Source organism: Dermacentor variabilis, chromosome 2 (genome assembly GCF_050947875.1).
Source record: "Dermacentor variabilis isolate Ectoservices chromosome 2, ASM5094787v1, whole genome shotgun sequence".
NCBI classification, from domain to species: Eukaryota; Metazoa; Arthropoda; class Arachnida; order Ixodida; family Ixodidae; genus Dermacentor; species Dermacentor variabilis.
In genome coordinates, this window is record NC_134569.1 from 242,888,870 (window position 1) to 242,908,153 (window position 19,284).

The 19,284-nt window shown below is 44.2% G+C and overlaps 1 protein-coding gene across 1 annotated transcript in view; it reads right to left on the bottom strand.

Annotated features, from left to right (window-relative positions):
* LOC142570738 (uncharacterized) overlaps nt 1–19,284 on the bottom strand; it is a 161,885-nt gene that overhangs the window by 76,001 nt on the left and 66,600 nt on the right. The window contains exons 5-6 of the mRNA XM_075679082.1: nt 13,583–13,659; nt 11,054–11,220 (exon numbers count right to left, since the gene is read on the bottom strand). Of these exons, the coding sequence (XP_075535197.1) occupies nt 11,054–11,220; nt 13,583–13,659 (244 nt within the window). The remainder of the gene's footprint in view (nt 1–11,053; nt 11,221–13,582; nt 13,660–19,284) is intronic.

A 19,284-nucleotide genomic window follows, 5' to 3' on the forward strand; every position in this document is an offset into this window, starting at 1 on the left:
TAAGCCGCCCCTACCCATATGACCGAAATCACCCATACGACGTCAGTGGGGCGAGCTATCCGATTGGCTGACATGGGCGCGTGATCGACAATTTTTCCAATTTTATGATAAACAAATGATCTTCGTAATAGTTGGAATGTTAGTTAATTTGTTTTTATGAAAAGAAAGTAACATAAAGAGAATGCACAAGAATAATTTTTCAGTACACTTAAGCACTTCCGGCACACAGCGTGTGTCTTCTGCTTGTGTTACAACGTACTCCATTTTGAAGAGAGCTCCGCGGTCAGAGTCGGTCTCAGTCTTTTCGCGAGCACTAGGCTTCGACTTTGTTGCCTTGTGGACTGCAAACGTAGCGACTGGCAATATGCCAAGCTGCGACATCGTGTCCCTCTGCAAGGCAGCGTACGAGCGAACTGGCTGCTGCGCATCGGACTGCCGCTATCCGATCGGCGCCAGGATTTGCGCGTTTGTGGCCGTCACTTTACACCGGAAGATTACTAACGCAATAGCGTTTCCCGAGTCCGGTATTAGGGTAAACGCAAGCGCAAGGGGACAGAGTCTGGCCGCTTGACTTTGCCGTAACGGGATGAGCCATGAGATGAGCAGAAGGGCAAATGCGAATGGTCTGCACGGTGCAGCCACCTGGTGGCACAGAGCTCAACCATACACAGTAGCAGCAACGAAGTGTATTCTTCTTTGCTGCTGGTGCGTATTTTTCGCAGGAGTGTAATCATGAACACGTTGTTTTTATAAATGTTTAACATGTTTCACACTTGGTTAGAGCAATATTAGCGCTTTGTTTGGCTGGTTAAGCTCTGCACCAACAAGTGTGTGGACCGTGCAGACCGATCAGGCCGCTCACGTACGTCTACGCTAAAGTTCCTTCATCAGCTTGACTTTATGCCTACAGCCATTTGCCGAAATGACCAGCTTGCCTGCGGTTACCGGAATACAAGACACGTTCGGCGCTACGACAGAATGCTCGCAACGCACGCTGCTTCGATAGCTCTCGCTTGGGGTCGACGGTCAAGCGGCTAGCGGAGCGGTCTCGCGCGGGCGGGGGCGGGCTCCAAAACAACCGGAAGTGGACGATGTGACGTCGTATCGTGACGCTGAACCAGTGAAGGCGGAGCTTAGCCCCGCTCGCTCGGCGAACGAGTTGAGGAGGAAAAGCTTGGATGGGGAGGAGGGTAACTTCTAATCGCTTGTAGCTCCATTAATACGTAACGCTTTACTTCAATTGTGGTGCGAATGTTCTACTTAAGCTGTACCCTACGCGTCTACAAAATTTCTCCGAACCGTTTCAGGGGCCCTTTAAACACGAAATTTTATTTCATGTGACTGCTGTTATGGTATTCGTGAAATATATATATTTACTGTACTCGATGCGCCGTCCTATTAACAGCCAATGCGTTTCTGGGCGCCTGTTTTAGAGAACGGTGAAAGTAGTAGCAATCCTTCTGACACAAAATGCGCGCCTATTTTTCCCATTTAGGCCTTAATAGAGTTGCCACATTTGATTAAAACAACTCACCAGAGTGATAAGAATTATGATGAAAGCTTCGCTGGGCAGTGTCCTTCTAACGCGGATTTATAACGTTGACACAAAATATCAAGGTATTTCTTCCACGTAAATTGCTGTGTCCCTCATACTTAAGTAATAAGGGAATTCTAAGTGTTTAGAGGAGCATCATAAATAACTTTGCGTGTTGAACTTGCAGGCGTTATTTTTAAGCAACATTTATGAACAGACGGGGCGCATACATGCATTGCAGGACCAGTAGCTCCCTTCAGCGTTACACAGCTTGCGATATCCAAGTCGCAAATTTTCATGACTCACGCGGTTTCAAAGAAAGAACGGCGGTCCACGCATGGTAATAGAAATAATCCGAAATAACCTTCTGTAAGTACGGCTCAAGCCGGCCAATACCCCAAGCACGCACAAAGAAAACGAGCACGCGCGACAGCCGAGCGAGCCGGAGCGATCGGCGTCCTGCCCATGACGTCACTCGCGAGAGGGCGCCACTCCAAATTCTCGGTGCTAATTACTGGCACGACAAGTATTCACTCTCAAAGTCAGCTTTAAAGCACGCTGATCTTATTATACAGGCCATCGTCTAAGCATGATAGAAGCTTTTCGCTGTGTTTTACTGCGATAATGTATCAGGATCACAGAAGGCCATGTGACACTAACAGGAGACCTATGGCATCTATAAATGCTATGTTCGTTTGTACGCGGACAGTTTGGGAGCTCAAGGTTTCTCTCATTTTTTTCTTCACGGCCATGACGCAATAATGAAAAAACCTTCGAGCACAGCGCTGCGTGGCAGAACACATTTATTGCTACAGCAGCACCAGCCATGATGCAAATGGACAGAAATGTTGAAGGTTCGTGTGCAATACGTCTAAATAAAAAGTACATATAAGTTTTATACTATCATAAGGAAGACGATCTCAGCCCTGTTGAGAACACAATCAAGTCTGTTTGCGGCCAGCATGTCAGCTGTTAATTCTCCGATCTCCAGTGGAGCCTACAAGAACAGAATAGTCATCTTAAACTCTTACATTTACTTGTTTAAGTCGCACTGCAAACCGCTATCAATATGTAATGAAACAGGCATAAGTTAACCACAAACAGATAAAATATGACCACAGAACATAAAATTAAACACACAAAATTTAAGTATGTTCTGTCAAGGACATTTCGGTAACAATAAAAATTCAAGATTTAATATTTAAAAAAGTATTAATCAATTCAAACTAATCATGCAAATTAATTTCCAAGTCAGTTCGTACTCCTCTTCAGTACAAAAGACAACACCGGAATAATGTGACAGTTTAACAGTAAAAACGCGATATCAAGTGATTACGCAGTGAACTACAGCAATTATTATTCGTTAATTAAAGATGGTTTACAATTCATTTCTAAACATATGACCATATCAGCACAAAACACCAGTTCCGTGCATGAGGTCTAATGCTGTGCGTACGCACAAAAAGTGCAACATGTACTCGAGCTTGAGGAATAACCAACACGGTGATTCACAGAGATAAAGAAAACGTGGTTATGAAGCGAGCGAGTAGTACGCTTCAATAAAACTCAGTAGCGTAAGCATGAGCATGAATTGACGGTGAAATATACGACACACACACACACACACACACACACCAGCAAATAAATAATTCAACAAGAAGCATTGCTTACCTGGGTCACATTTATTGCTGCCTTCAGTATTCGTTACAGTACTCACAATATAAACGATGCTCACCGCTCTTGCGTAAGCGAAGAACTTTTACCATATTCCATCGGCAATGCGGTTCCTTGCAGTGGCCAGTGCCACGCAGCGCGCCAATATGTCGCTGATTCACGGCGGCAGTGCTTCTTTTCAGCGGCTCACGCACCTCTAGGAGTCCTTTTGGTAACTATACCACGCGTCACGAGCGACTCAGACACACAACACGCTTGGTAATCGCACACCACGAAATCAGAGAGCGTTGAAACGTCGTTGAAGCGATGAAACAAAGCGCGACACGACAGTTACAAAAAGGCCGCATCGACGATACTCTTCCCGGCATGCTTCTTGAGAGCTACACAACGCAGAGATATGACAGCGCTCGCGTTTGGCTGAAGTTAAGCGCGTTTGGTTATGGCGCCCATGTACAGCGCGCAAATAACAATATTCAAGCTACAGTTCCGCCAAGGTGTCACATAACAGTATATGAAGATTATAATATTCTATAATTGAAAGATCTTGCTGTTCGTTTGTATATGTATATTTTCTCTCTGCTTATTCGGCCGGCCGCCATTGTGGCCTCATACCGTGAGTGCCCGTTAATCTCTCTATGCACCCTTACTGGAGCGGCTGTCGCCCGCTGTCATGTGAATGTCGCGGCGTCATTATCACGTGTTAGCGAGCGAGCAAAAGCGAGGCGTGTCTGGCGTTCTCTATAAGGAACTCGACATTTGCTGCAATTTAGGAATCACCTCCTATTATGCGTTAGAAAGGGAAAAAATTGAAGGAACACAGCGGCATATCACATTCTGTTGCAGTGTACAAAGGATTTTTCTCCCCTACAGAATAGTTATTGGGCCTGATCGATGCTTTCATTCTGTCGGTCATCGAGCTTTTACAGAATTCCAGCGTGCGCCCGCGTGCACCATTCAATGTGCGTCTTGCTCTCAAAGCGCGCCGTGCTTCAGGAGAAGATTACAAACGCGACTAAAGGAAGCCTTCCTGCTCAAATAAAAAAAAAAATATTGGATATAAGTGTACATTCATTCACCATAGTGCGTCTGCGCTTAGTTCTTCTGCAGGCAGGTTTTATACCACAGCATAAAATGCCTGCAGTGGTAGCGGTAGGCTTTCCACTACACTGAACCGTAGTTACAATTTATGCCACAGCATCGTTCGCCATAATATTCTCCGATGTATGTTTAATGTTTCTGTGTCTTGCTTTTACATTATAATGGCACGTATGCAGTACGTAAAATTGGTCACTGAATTGCTGCTGGTTGACTTGAGCATGCGCTAGTGCAAGATTTAAGCTTTTTTAAGTCTAAATATAGTAAGGCAGTTTGTCGTGTGCGCATCATGGCCACGCATGCTTATATCGCCTTTCCGTTTCTCTACCACGGTTGCGCTTTAAAACCACGGCGCTGCAAGTTTGCTTTCCTTTCCTTCCCTCTTCTCCGCCCTTAAACTGGCTCTCTTAACTACTACACGCAGAGACAAAGAAACAGCGCGCGCATGCGATCCCATAGATGAGATGAATACATATATATAGAAAAGCATCAGTCATAGCTCTCGAAGTATAGCCTTCTGAGCCGTTTCCTTTTTTTTCTTTGAAAGAAGTCCTATTAGGGTTATTATAATTACACGAAGGTATTTCGCCCTCGCCAGCAGCAGTACTTGAGATAGCTATTCCGGCGGCTAGCTTCCCACGCTATGCGTGCCGCCCTCGCACCTGTTAAAGCTTTTCCTAGACGCTAGAGCTATACTGTTCCTGCGCAACCTTGAGCGATCGGAAAGCGCGTTTTCCACGCTTGGCCGGCGGAGAGGGGAGGCTTCGTTCCGGCCGCGAAGCTCTCCACATCCCCGTAAGGTGCCTGGTGGTGGTCTCGTGCTGACGATGCCCTCTCGGTGAGCGCATATTTCCCCCCTCATCTTTTAAGAGATTCAATACATACAAGCATTTGTCTCGCAAACCAGATTTATTTCAAGGGAATTTTCCACGTCTCAATAATTTCTCTCGTCGTATTCGAGTGCTGATTGCCGTGTTATAGTTTGTTAACGAAACTACCCCTCAAGTCTAAATATAGTAAGGCAGTTTTCCTAGTCTCTAAAGCCGCTCGAGTTCACGCTGCTCCTCTGGCGGCCATTTTTCCAAGAAATTATGCCTTTCAACCACTTCCAAAATCGACTGTCGCGGACAACACCAGCCCCTTTCCACATAAGTATGAGGCTCAGAGCAGGAGCTATGGCGCTTGAAAGTAACCGCTGGCTTGACGAACCAACCGACTGAGCTACCTTTCCGGGCAAAATACATTGAAGGATCACGAGTTCAAATCACAAGTTATGTTCCTTTTTTCCGCCCCCCTTCTTTTTCTTTCTTTTTAATGTCTTTTCCTTTTTTTATCACTGTACGGAAACCCTCCTAAAAAAATTATATATCCTCAATTATGTGTGGCCACACATGTGCAGGTCATAAATACCAGGTTCTGTAGCCGAGTGCCATCCATGCGGTATAACCGAGCTCAGATTGGCCCACCTTGACTGATCAAATTGGGCACCACTGTAGGTTAAACGAGGCGTACAACTCCTGCGGGACCCGCCGTGGTGGCTCAGTGGTTATGGTGTTAGACTGCTGAGCACGAGGTCGCAGGATCGGACCCCGGCCACGGCGGCCGCATTTCGATGGGGGCGAAATGCGAAAACACCCGTGTACTTAGAATTTGGTGCACGTTAAAGAACCCCAGGTGGTCGAAATTTTCGGAGTCCTCCACTACGGCGTGCATAATCAGAAAGTGGTTTTGTCACGCAAAACCCCATAATCCAATTTTTAATTTAACTCCTGCGGGGACGGTAGAGTATCCGTCTCCAGTGCAAAAGGACCGTGATTCAAATCCCGGTGCCGCGCAATTCTCCACCGGAAAATACAAAAAAAGAAAAAAGAACGTGTGTTGAGAAAATTGCACAAACAGGCCTGGAGTGCGGCCTGATCCCGGTAACCAGAACCGGTAACGCACTCTCTCACCAGAGCAGGATTGGCCACCCTGGTGCAGTACTTGGCCACAACCTCCTATATGAATACAACAATCAAACCCCGGCCCTCAGTCCCCAGCAGCCGCGAAGCAACTGACCACGGCGGCGGTCAGATCTGTGACGCTGAAGAGGGTGCAAAGAATACCTGGCTCCGGACAGGCCGCCATTGGAATCTGAACCTGGCAACGTTTAACGTTAGAACGCTATCTAGTGAGGCGAGTCTAGCAGTGTTATTGGAGGAATTAGAGGGCAGTAAATGGGATATAATAGGGCTCAGTGAGGTTAGGAGGACAAAAGAAGCATATACAGTGCTAAAAAGCGGGCATGTACTGCGTTACCGGGGCTTAGCAGAGAGACGAGAACTAGGAGTCGGACTCCTGATTAATAAGGGAATAGCTGGTAACATACAGGAATTCTATAGCATTAACGAGAGGGTGGCAGGTCTTGTTGTGAAGCTTAATAAGAGGTACAAATTGAAGGTGGTACAAGTCTATGCCCCTACATGCAGTCATGATGACCAGGAAGCCGAAAGCTTTTATGAAGACGTGGAATCGGCGATGGGTAAAGTCAAAACAAAATACACTATACTGATGGGCGGCTTCAATGCCAGGGTAGGCAAGAAGCAGGCTGGAGACAAGTCAGTGGGGGAATATGGTATAGGCTCTAGGAATAGCAGAGGAGAATTATTAGTAGAGTTTGCAGAACAGAATATTATGCGGATAATGAACACCTTTTTCCGCAAGCGGGTTAGTCGAAAGTGGACGTGGAGGAGCCCTAATGGTGAGACTAGAAATGAAATCTACTTCATACCCTGCGCGAACCCTGGCATCATACAAGATGTAGACGTGCTCGGCAAGGTACGCTGCAGAGACCATAGAATGGTAAGAACTCGAATTAGCCTAGACTTGAGGAGGGAACGAAAGAAACTGGTACACAAGAAGCCAATCAATGAGTTAGCGGTAAGAGGGAAACTAGAGGAATTCGTGATCAAGCTACAGAACAGGTACTCGGCTTTAACTCAGGAAGAGGACCTTAGTGTAGCAGCAATGAACGACAATCTCATGGGCATCATTAAGGAGTGCGCAATAGAAGTCGGTGGTAACGCCGTTATACAGGAAACCAGTAAGCTATCGCAGGAGACGAAAGATCTGATCAAGAAACGCCAATGTATGAAAGCCTCTAACCCTACAGCTAGAATAGAACTGGCAGAACTTTCTAAGTTAATCAACAAGCGTAAGACAGCGGACATCAGAAACTATAATATGGATAGAATTGAACAGGCTCTCAGGAACGGAGGAAGCCTAAAAACAGTGAAGAAGAAACTAGGAATAGGCAAGAATCAGATGTGTGCGTTAAGAGACAAAGCCGGCAATATCGTTACTAATATGGATGAGATAGTTCAAGTGGCTGAGGAGTTTTATAGAGATTTATACAGTACCAGTGGTACCCACGACGATAGTGGAAGAGAGAATAGCCTAGAGGAATTCGAAATCCCACAGGTAACGCCAGAAGAAGTAAAGAAAGCCTTAGGAGCTATGCAAAGGGCGAAGGCAGCTGGGGAAGATCAGGTAACAGCAGATTTGTTGAAGGATGGTGGTCAGATTGTTCTAGAGAAACTGGCCACCCTGTATACGCAATGCCTCATAACCTCGAGCGTACCGGAATCTTGGAAGAACGCTAACATAATCCTAATCCATAAGAAAGGGGACGCCAAAGACTTGAAAAATTATAGACCGATCAGCTTACTGTCCGTTGCCTACAAAGTATTTACTAAGGTAATCGCAAATAGAATCAGGAACACCTTAGACTTCTGTCAACCAAAGGACCAGGCAGGATTCCGTAAAGGCTACTCAACAATAGACCATATTCACACTGTCAATCAAGTGATAGAGAAATGTGCAGAATATATCCAACCCTTATATATAGCTTTCATTGATTACGAGAAAGCGTTTGATTCAGTCGAAACCACCGCAGTCATGGAGGCATTACGGAATCAGGGTGTAGATGAGCCATATTTAAAAATACTGGAAGATATCTATAGCGGCTCCACAGCCACCGTAGTCCTCCACAGAGAAAGTAACAAAATCCCTATAAAGAAATGCGTCAGACAGGGAGATACGATATCTCCAATGCTATTCACAGCATGTTTACAGGAGGTATTCAGAGGCCTGGAGTGGGAAGAATTGGGGATAAAAGTTGATGGAGAATACCTTAGCAACTTGCGATTCGCTGATGATATTGCCTTGCTTAGTAACTCAGGAGACCAATTGCAATGCATGCTCACTGACCTGGAGAGGCAAAGCAGAAGGGTGGGTCTGAAAATTAATCTGCAGAAAACTAAAGTATTGTTTAACAGTCTCGGAAGAGAACAGCAGTTTACGATAGGTAGCGAAGCACTGGAAGTGGTAAGGGAATACATCTACTTAGGGCAGGTAGTGACCACGGATCCGGATCATGAGACTGAAATAACCAGAAGAATAAGAATGGGCTGGGGTGCGTTTGGCAGGCATTCTCAAATCATGAACAGCAGGTTGCCACTATCTCTCAAAAGGAAAGTGTATAACAGCTGTGTGTTACCAGTACTCACATATGGGGCAGAAACCTGGAGGCTTACGAAAAGGGTTCTGCTGAAATTGAGGACGACGCAACGAGCTATGGAAAGAAGAATGATGGGTGTAACGTTAAGGGATAAGAAAAGAGCAGATTGGGTGAGGCAACAAACGCGGGTAAACGACATGTTAGTTGAAATCAAGAAAAAGAAATGGGCATGGGCAGGACATGTAATGAGGAGGGAAGATAACCGATGGTCACTAAGGGTTACGGACTGGATTCCAAGGGAAGGGAAGCGTAGCAGGGGGCGGCAGAAAGTTAGGTGGGCGGATGAAATTAAGACGTTTGCAGGGACAACATGGCCACAATTAGTACATGACCGGGGTAGTTGGAGAAGTATGGGAGAGGCCTTTGCCCTGCAGTGGGCGTAACTAGGCTGATGATGATGATGATGATATTGCAAAAACAAACATACCGACTGGCACCAAAGACCTCTTAATTTAGCCCAACCTGCCTTCGTCCCACGGCGGCAGAGCATATTTTACACGTTAGTCCTGGCTGAAAATATCATATCAGGATCGCCAATGCGGCACAATAATCAGCAAACCTTCAATCCATACATTCGGTCCCCTGAGCCACGAATTACAACTTTTTTTATATAAGTCACAATCTAAAGGTTGCGAGACATTTGGCAAAGATGTAACATTTAAAATAGCATACTTCGCCACATGTAACTTCTAGCCGCGACTGAAATTAACAAAAACACAAATATCAAGTTGGTTTAGTAACCTCGTAACCTTTATGTTATAGGTTACTTGCAAATAAAGGTAAACTTAAGCGTTACCATGCTAAGAGTGTACCACGTGGCATGTGCAGTGAAAAGTGGTCAGCCGAGAAAGATAAACAAGTGCACGTGCGAATAGGGTGACGACACCACACTGCTTATTACAGGCCGTGATGCTGGTGACGCAGTAAATGATGCCAACCCCGTAATAAGGACAATATCACCAGGGTGCAGTGACCATTCACTTAAAGTAAACGCTATTAAAATGAAATTGTTGTTCCGACCTACAAACCACAAAGCTGATGTTAAGATAGAATTATTTTATGAAAACTCGCCTCTTGAAATAGCCGCTTCCATTGCACTGGTCTGTGATATGCTCAAATAATTCAAATTTTACTTGCCAAATATATTAATCTTCTGATTTACAGCATCTTCCTTGCGTCACACATAAAGTGGTGCCAGTTAGTGCGGGGCACGACTACTCTAGCTAATATTAGCAACCTCCATGCAATGCAGAAAAAGCCAATTCGTGCCACCATGGGTTTCCCACATAACAGTCACACTAAACCACATTTTTGTCAAGTGGACATGGTTCCTTCACCTAAGTTATAAAAACACACTTGTTCAACGGTATGAGGTGGCTGTTTCCAAGAATAACATGTGCTTAGCCAGCAAATCTTGTTTGAAAGAAAAACGATAACAACGCGCTACTCGGCGTAACCGAAACTGGGACTTCCTCGAACTGGAACCAACTACAGAAAAGAGACGTTACGGTACTTATTGCCGCCCCATTTAACAGTGTTTCCTAGCCTGTGTACATTTACTAGTAAGCTGCTTGCATTATATATATATATATGAATCGTTTATCCACATAGGTGTAGAGCATTTGTATACCTGTAACCAGAACCTATGAAGCAATCGCACTGCGGTTTTGCGTTCGTCCGTTACATTTCGTTAAATCTGAAAATGCCATTTTCTGTTGTATTCCCTTTTTTTCTTTTCCTTTTTTTTTCTACTACGTTGCTGTGGTAAGCGATGTTTTACCTGTACGCTTATCTTTGCCATCCGTCTGCGCCAAGTTAAACGGGCCATGGGCTTCGTCTAGCCGTTTTCTGGCTTTTAGTCCACGGCCCTCAACCTCTATATTTCTTCTGATTGCGATGTTAGAATAAAGTTTTTTTAATTGTTTTTTTTTTCTTGAAGTCGTGACTGCGTACTGTCCATAAACGTGTCGTAACCTAGTAGAGTCCACGCGATGTGCAGGCATTTAGAAAGTGACATTATATCTCAAGTTAGGTTCCAACGACGCCTAGCCGCACACGTTATTCCATTGCTCGCATGCAGTGAAAAGTAAAATAAACAAAATGCAGGAGGCGTTGCGTGCGTTTCACGACCACCTGAAGGCCAGAAGGTACATAGGCAGTCTAAGTCAAATGAAAAGATCAATTTCACGCACCTGTCCCTTCTGTCCGTGATCTTGGCAAGCTCTTCTGCACAATCAAACGTCATTAGTCTAACGCCATGCTTACGAGCAAATTCCAGGTCCGGTATACTCTTTACAGTATTGGCATAAACGATGCGATCTGGAGAGGCTTCCATGTTCAAAACAGCGCTTATCTCACCCTGGAAGAGAAAATAATACTGTGACGTGCATTTTCATCCCAAAGCGTTTGAGATACGTTGGTTAAGCAACTGACCAAGACACAAGAGAACAAGAGCACTTCTGAAGGGTGATTGCGACTACTTTTTCAGGATGTGAACTAAACTTGAGCCATGCCTGTCGCTTTCGTGATGTTCATTTTACGGTGTGACCAACAGCGGTTTCCCACAAATCACGCTCGCGCTCCAGGTGATCATTACCGGCGGCCGCGTGCTGGCAGCAAGCAGCAGATGGGCCCGGGTCTCGCGTTTACACCAACGCCTTCCGATGCTGTCTCTAAAGAACGCGCACAGGACTTTCCTTGCCATATGATAGTATTTTACCTACCAATGTAGACGTTATGGTAAACACGGGCCCTTCATAAAGCAACATTTGTTATTTTTTCATACGGCAAGGATAGTTCGGCTGTAGTATAAAGTCCAGAATTGGTTGATTAGACTCTTCCGAGTTGCCCGAGCAGCCGCGTGCCTCCTCTGACGTCACCGGAATAAGGGTAACGGTCCGATTTCGATTACTATGTGGTGTTCTTTGATGATGATCATGATAAGTGATGAGGCGTAAAATCGCAAAGCCACACAGAGAGACTGTGCATTGTGAGGCTCTTGATAAAGTCGATGATTGAGGTTTCTTTAAGGTGCACATGAACACAAGGTCAGTAAACGAGCACTTTTGTAGTGCAGCCGCATAGGAACGCGGCGGTCACGGCAGAAATTGAACCTGTGACCTAATACTCAGCAGCAGAATACCAGCCGCCAAGTCATCGCACTAGGCTCGGGATTATTGCAAATATAAATTTATTTCTGTACCTTCATATAAACTGAATTAGACCTTTCCGGATATGGAAGGCGTAGCGAAATCGATAACAGCCACTTCTCTGACGCAATGGAAATGCTTCGGTAGTTGCCGTTCAAACGTCAAGGAGTCAAATGTTTTTTTAGTTTCCGTCCTTGTTCTATTTTTGCGCTGTTTTCTTTATTTTTGGGAATGCGCCAACCCGCTCAGTTATCATCATCATCATCAGCCTGGTTACGCCCACTGCAGGGCAAAGGCCTCTCCCATACTTCTCCAACAACCCCGGTCATGTACTACTTGTGGCCATGCCGTCCCTGCAAACTTCTTAATCTCATCCGCCCACCTAACTTTCTGCCGCCCCCTGCTACGCTTCCCTTCCCTTGGAATCCAGTCCGTAACCCTTAATGACCAACGGTTATCTTCCCTCCTCATTACATGTCCTGCCCATGCCCATTTCTTTTTCTTGATTTCAACTAAGATGTCATTAACTCGCCTTTGTTCCCTCACCCAATCTGCTCTTTTCTTATCCCTTAACGTTACACCTATCATTCTTCTTTCCATAGCTCGTTGTGTCGTCCTCAATTTGAGTAGAACCCTTTTAGTAAGCCTCCATGTTTCTGCCCCGTAGGTGAGTACTGGTAAGACACAGCTATTATATACTTTTCTCTTGAGGGATAATGGCAACCTGCTGTTCATGATTTGGGAATGCCTGCCAAACGCACCCCAGCCCATTCTTATTCTTCTGATTATTTCCGTCTCATGATCCGGATCCGCCGTCACTACCTGCCCTAAGTAGATGTATTCCCTCGCTCAGTTATATGCGCTCCTCAAGTAAAATTTTGCAGGTATTAAAGTCTAAGCTCTATAGGCTAAGCTTAGGCTGGACTGCTAGACTAGGGTTAGTGTCCGTATTGTAGTGATTGCAACGTATCTAGACCCATGGCACAGTGCAATTACGCATACACTAATATTACAGGCTGCTGTGCAATATTATTTATACACGAAAGGGAAATACATTTGTGAATCTATTATTTTGGTGTATGTTTGGAGGGCACTCGTGTTGCTGGACAGCTCAAATTCACATGTTACTTTCTACACGCCTTCTGATATGCCAACAGAAATTTAAGCCACAACAGCTTTCTTTCCGAAAAGCAATAATGTGAATATTTCTGAATTTGCTCTACAAGTTCCTGGTTGACTGTTCTCCGCGTAAATAAAATAATTGTTAATTATTAGTTAATAATGACTTACCTTCTCATTAAAGTATATCACGATATGACAAAGAAGACCATGAATAACTTAGCTAATTGTATTGTTGTAGCACATGTCTGTTTTTAAAAGATTCAGTGCAACTTAGCTAAAACATTTGTTACATAAGCCACGAACTCAGTCCCACATAGAGTGATTTCGAGGAGGGAAGGTCACTTCGTATCAAGAAGCAAAACGAAAAAAAGGGAATAGCCCGAAAGAGAGCTTGTAAATCAGACTGAACACTTTAGATTATCGGTAATTGATCTGCCTACACTTTAATACCTTGTTAGAGCAGTCGAAGTTCACTCCAAGACGGTTGAGGAGGCCAACAACGACTGGGTCTCGACAAGCCTTGATAGCTGTAAAAAAATTTCAGTGAGTAAAAGCACATTCATTGAAGTAATAATTCAGTAGTAATGTGTTATGACCTATAAATGTAAAGCGACACGAAAAACAACCAGAAACCATTGTTGCAAGAATAAATCAAGTACTGCAAGCACCAAGGCCTGTGCGTTGCTTGTAATATTAGCGAGGGTCCTGCTTGCTCTTGGATGTCTTTGTGGCGATAGCGTTTGTGAAGAGCACAGAAGCTATTTATCTGTAACGCACTAAGATGAAAGGCCCCCCTTGTGAGATAATCAAGGAGTCGTCGAGGCACGGCCACCACAGTATCTTGTGACAAGAACAGACAGAGGGGCTCTGCGTAATGTTGATGGTTTCGGAAGAGTACAGGTGTAGGAAGACAAGTTAAACATACTGGAGCGTATATGTCCCTTTAGCTGTAAAAAGTATTTCTTCCAGTCTTCAGAAGCATGTGAACTTCCTGATGAATGGAAGGTGGCGCCGATCTCAGGCAACATGCCTTAATAGCTAATATGCACAATTCAAACAAATAAAGACTAATATCATTAACCAGTGTACCTTGAAAACGTATTAACTCATTTTTCTTCACTAAACAACGCGGCTTCAGAAAATATTTCTCGTGCGAAACACAACTCTTGTCTTTCACAAAGAATCTAATCTCAGCTGAAGAATCTTTTGTGGATTTCGCATTTATCGACTTCATGAAAACATTTCATTCAGTTAGTCATCGGTTACTACTCTAGAAATTAAGTATCTTTAACCTTGACTCTACTGTTTCTAAATGTATCGAATATTTTTTGTCAAGCCGCCGGCAGTTCGTCAAGGCTAATGCATGTAATCCCCTTTTCTGTTTCGGCAAGTCCGGTGTTCCGCAGGGTTCAGACCTCAGACTCTTGTTATTCCTCATTTACAATAATTATTTAACCAGTAATATTGTATCCTCTATCAAACTGTTTATAGGCAACTGTGCAGCGTATCGTGAAAATTTAAACTCTATTGATTCCATTATTCTGCAATGTGACCTTGAAAACATTTCTTAGTAGTGCAATGAACGGTCAATGAAATTTAATACCTCAATGTGTAAGTGCACGGGGACTTCCTATAAGACTCACAGTGCTGCTTGCTTTGATAGCGTACTTAGCAGCGTTGCTCAAACTCAAGTACATTTTTTATAAATACTTGAGCATTTAAATCACCGATCACCTTGTTTTTAAAACTAATATGAAAGAAATTATAAGCAGTACCAACCTCACTTTTATCCATTTCCAAAACATTTATCCCGCATTCAGTGACAATAAACTCCGATTTGAACTTTTGGTTATTTACGGTGAAACATTTTCTCGGCTCCAACTAAATTGAAGCTTCTTTAGAAAATTGTAGTGAGTTCCACGCTTGAATACGAGTCCTCAGTTTGGGATCCACATTGCATATAACCTCGAAGCAATTCGAAATCGATCCATTCGACATATCTATTCGGACTCTTCTCGTACTTATCACCGCAATGAAAAATGCTTTAAGCGCACCAGATCTTTCACTGCACCACAAAATTTCACGTCTGTGTCTGTTTCACAAAGTTTAATATTTAATTCCACCGCTCAGAGACGCCCTGCTTTGGCAACCTTCTTAGATTTCGCCACGCTTGGATCATTAGTTAAAAGTTGATGTGCCTTGCAGTCGCACTGAATTGTATGCTGAATCATTTCATATCACCAGAAGAAGTTCAGAATGCAATCATCTCTTTACTTCTATTACCACAATCATCAACATGAACATTTTCAAGACAGCCACGTCTCATCAATGTAGGTAACAGCGCTCCATTGTGACGTCATCTTATTCTTATTGTTGTCTAGCATGACCTACCCACTCCTCAATGTAATGCATCGGTTGAGAGAAAATAAATGAATAAAGTTCTTATTTTTTAGAGGTGATGTACCAGAGCACGAGTTGATGTACTTACACCTTTTTTTGAGAGTTATAGATGAAATGTTTCCTATGCAATCCACAAATTGTTGCTTTGGCTCTTCTAGCGGGTGATCTTACCCTGACTTCTGTGGACTGGTGCGGCACAATCACATTCAAACATCCTGAGCATTCAAACGCTCTTTTTGATATCATCCGCCAATATAATTTGTAGCATGTTGTTTAAAGTGCCACCTCCGTTGTTAAAGACTGCATCTCGCTATATTTACTCTTCGTTTGGGAGGCTCCAGCATACTAGGCCTGCGTTGCCGATAGTGTATTTAGACACGGTCTACAAGTCCTCCTTATTTCGTCGTGAATTGGCTCCGCACGAAACAACTATTTTAGATACCACCCGAGGGGCAGCGATGTAAATAAGTTATTTGAAATCTCCTGTGGGCAAAATCAAACGACTCGTTGGACAGGAAATTAATGACCACACATTTCCTGGTGACCACTAAGCATTGAAAATAAAATTCAACCTTTGAATTATATGTTAAAATCTCCCATTTGCGCACTCGATGAAATGTCGGAGGCAAGTGGAGGGAAATGTTTCAATGAAGAGAAAGGAGAAGAGGTGGGCCGGAAGAGCGTGTGTCTGCTCCTACCCATGGCGTAAGACCCGATGTGACGGGAACGCAAACCAAGCGCTTGTACGAGCACAATCAGTTTTTTAAACCTTCTTAAATATAGTGACTGTAGGAAGCAGTTTTGCTTATTTAGGCTATGACTGATTAAATGAATAGTGTTGTAAATTGCGAAATTTTAGAAAACAAAACTTCAAATGTACAACTCTGTAACTAAGCAATGCAAAACAATATGAAAGTTCAGTCAACTGCACCTAAAATGTTTCTCAAGTGGACGAAACGGCTGTATTATGAAGGGCTTGTGATTTGCAAGTAGGACCCTTGCAAAGCTCTTGTAAAAATTTTTACAACTTCACGTAAACTGTAAATTCATAAATCAAATTTCTTAGCTTCAGCTGCTTTAACAGATGCAGTTTACCAGACAGATATCCGCGTTCCGTGCAGTGTTACAGATTTAAAAACTTGTGCTTACATTTCTTTAAGAGCTACTTGCCACAATTTCTGGCAGAGAAATTCTGAAAGTCATAAAAGATGTATCTATTGTTTCTTTTCTAATCTCTATCCGAACTATAATTCTGCGCAAACGCAATTTTGTGTGAGTAGTTTGAACGCCCCTGACGTTAGGATCAACCAATTTTGGGTTTGTTCTCCTATGGTGACATAAAGCTAAAAGACACAGTGTAATCATGAAACACATGACTGCTACCTACGCAGACACGCTGAATGGTGTTCGGAGTCTTTTACGTAGAATTCTCGTTCATAGACTTGTCACCTGTTATTATCCGACTGGAATAAATGCGAGGGCTGTGTCATCACATAAAATGGACAGCAAGTTGTATTTGAGCAAATGCACATCAGTGTCTTCGTAATGCTTCAATAACAAGAAACCAAATTACGTCATTGCAAGCTTCGCGCCCTCTATCTTGAATGAAATAGGATTTTATCACAAGGAATAGGCATATTTTCAGGCGTGCATGCCTTATGCATTGTTACTCAACTAATAGACGTTGTCCGGAAATTCAAGAAACTAATCAACATTTTGGACGAGAAAATACTTCGGAACTTCGCTAAAGTGTTCGGTCATGTGTCGCAATTAATGCCTTTGTATACCGCCAATATAGTTTGACACAATGGTGCAATCACTTATAAAAAACGGTAGTTGGTTTGTGACTTGCTAGATGGTGCGAAATGAGGCAAATATGCGGATCCCACACACTGGGGGAATCAATGTAAGCGAAGCTTTGTATGCTGTTTACTTTGATTGACGATAATTAGCGGTTATATTGGCGGCGAATATGTATTTCTTCAGAGTGGTGAGTTGATGTTGAACATTACCTTGCGTGCACCACTTCTGTTTGTCTGCGCAGTTCACTGAAGAGGTTTACTTGAGGCGTTGTCGTGCGTCATCGTTCTTAATATCTGAGAGGGTTGAGCATCTTCATTGCTTCACATGACACATCGCTTCGCGGCAGCAGCGGTCTGCATCACGTTTCGCTACTTAGCGAAACGAAACTCCTGTTACGCGCGCCGCTTTTTCCGGGTGCCCTCGACGATGAGTGCACGTTTTGGAGCCATTTTGCTGGCCCGTGCTTACGTGCTCCTGCTGTACACGGGACCGGCACGCGGTTGAGCTCAAAGCGGCGTCTTCAAGCTATAGACGATGTTATTATTTACACTATCACCGTTCAGCACGCGACCTCCACGGCCCAGCACCTGCATTTTTTACGCATAGGAAAGCGACCACAGCATGTGCCATATGCACAAACTCTGAAACGCTGCCGCGGCGGTGCCAGCCGGGATGCGTAAAACCCCTCTATTCCGGAAAGCAGCGACACTCTCCTCCTCGCTCGCTCTTACCTCCTCAATTCTCCTCGGATTTCACTCTCCCGCGGGCCGGCGCATTGCGCACGGCACGCTATTCGGGCCAGTTGCCGCCGGGCGCCGTGGACCAATCAATGCACGCGCTTCTTATTTCGCTCGTTTGAAGCGTCGCGGTGCACAATTCATCGCCCGCTGATCATTCGGGTGCGACACGACTGTGGTAAGCTTCTGATAGGTCCTGCTGACGAATATTTTCGAAAATAGACTCCGAGGTCAACTAACGGAAGCTCTCTAAAAATGGCTAAAGTCACTTGCTTGCCATGGCCGCGCCGCTATGGACATCCATGGCGCAGGAGAGTGCGGTAGGCGAAAAATTGAGGCAGTGCAGACAATTCATTCGTTCATTTCAAATGCATGACTTTAAAAGAACCTAAATGAAGGAAGAATATGCATAATAGTTCTTTAAAGTAAATTCAACTTTAGCGAGGGCACCGAAAGCACTTGATCCAGTGCCACGACGCGAGACGCATTCTGGGCTTGCGCGAAGAGTCAATAAAGGAAACAATGCACGCGCTTCAACTTCTTTCGCGTCGCTTCACTATGAACAAATAGTATACAACGTGTGGATTTTAACGGAGTTAAGGGGCCAAATGCAATGCGTGTAGCTCGTATTCTATAACAAGCCGCGAATAAAACCGGTCAGTTAAGCGATTTTCTTTCGTGTAGCTGGCTGCTTGCTTCCCAACGGATGCTGACGTAACTTTAGCAGTGGTTAAGTGATGTATTCTTCTTTTTTTCATTCGCAACCTCACAAACTGAAGTGTGGGCACCTACAGCATGGGTTTAGAAATGATGCTAGATTCTCCGATTCGTGTATAAGAACTTAAGATTATTTGCTTTGACAGGAAACCAACGCGCATTTTTTTTCTTGAAGCCATTCGCCGCCGGTGTTCCAGAATTTCCGACACAAACCTACGGAACTGTCAAGCTTCTGTGGAAGCGAGCAATACTTAATAAATAAAACATTGTTCAGTGTAATAGGATTATTTATTATAAGGCGCTAGGCACAGTCTAGTCGCACTGACAGTAGGTGAACGCTGATCGCGCGCACAGCCGACACAAGAGCGCCTTCTTCGTCTTCCTCTTCACCACAATGGCCCCCGGGAGAGAAGAGGAGCCATCCTGGCGACTTACGGCGTAGGTAGGATGAGGGGGTCATAGTACGGCTTAAGTCGGTTGACATGAACCGTGTTA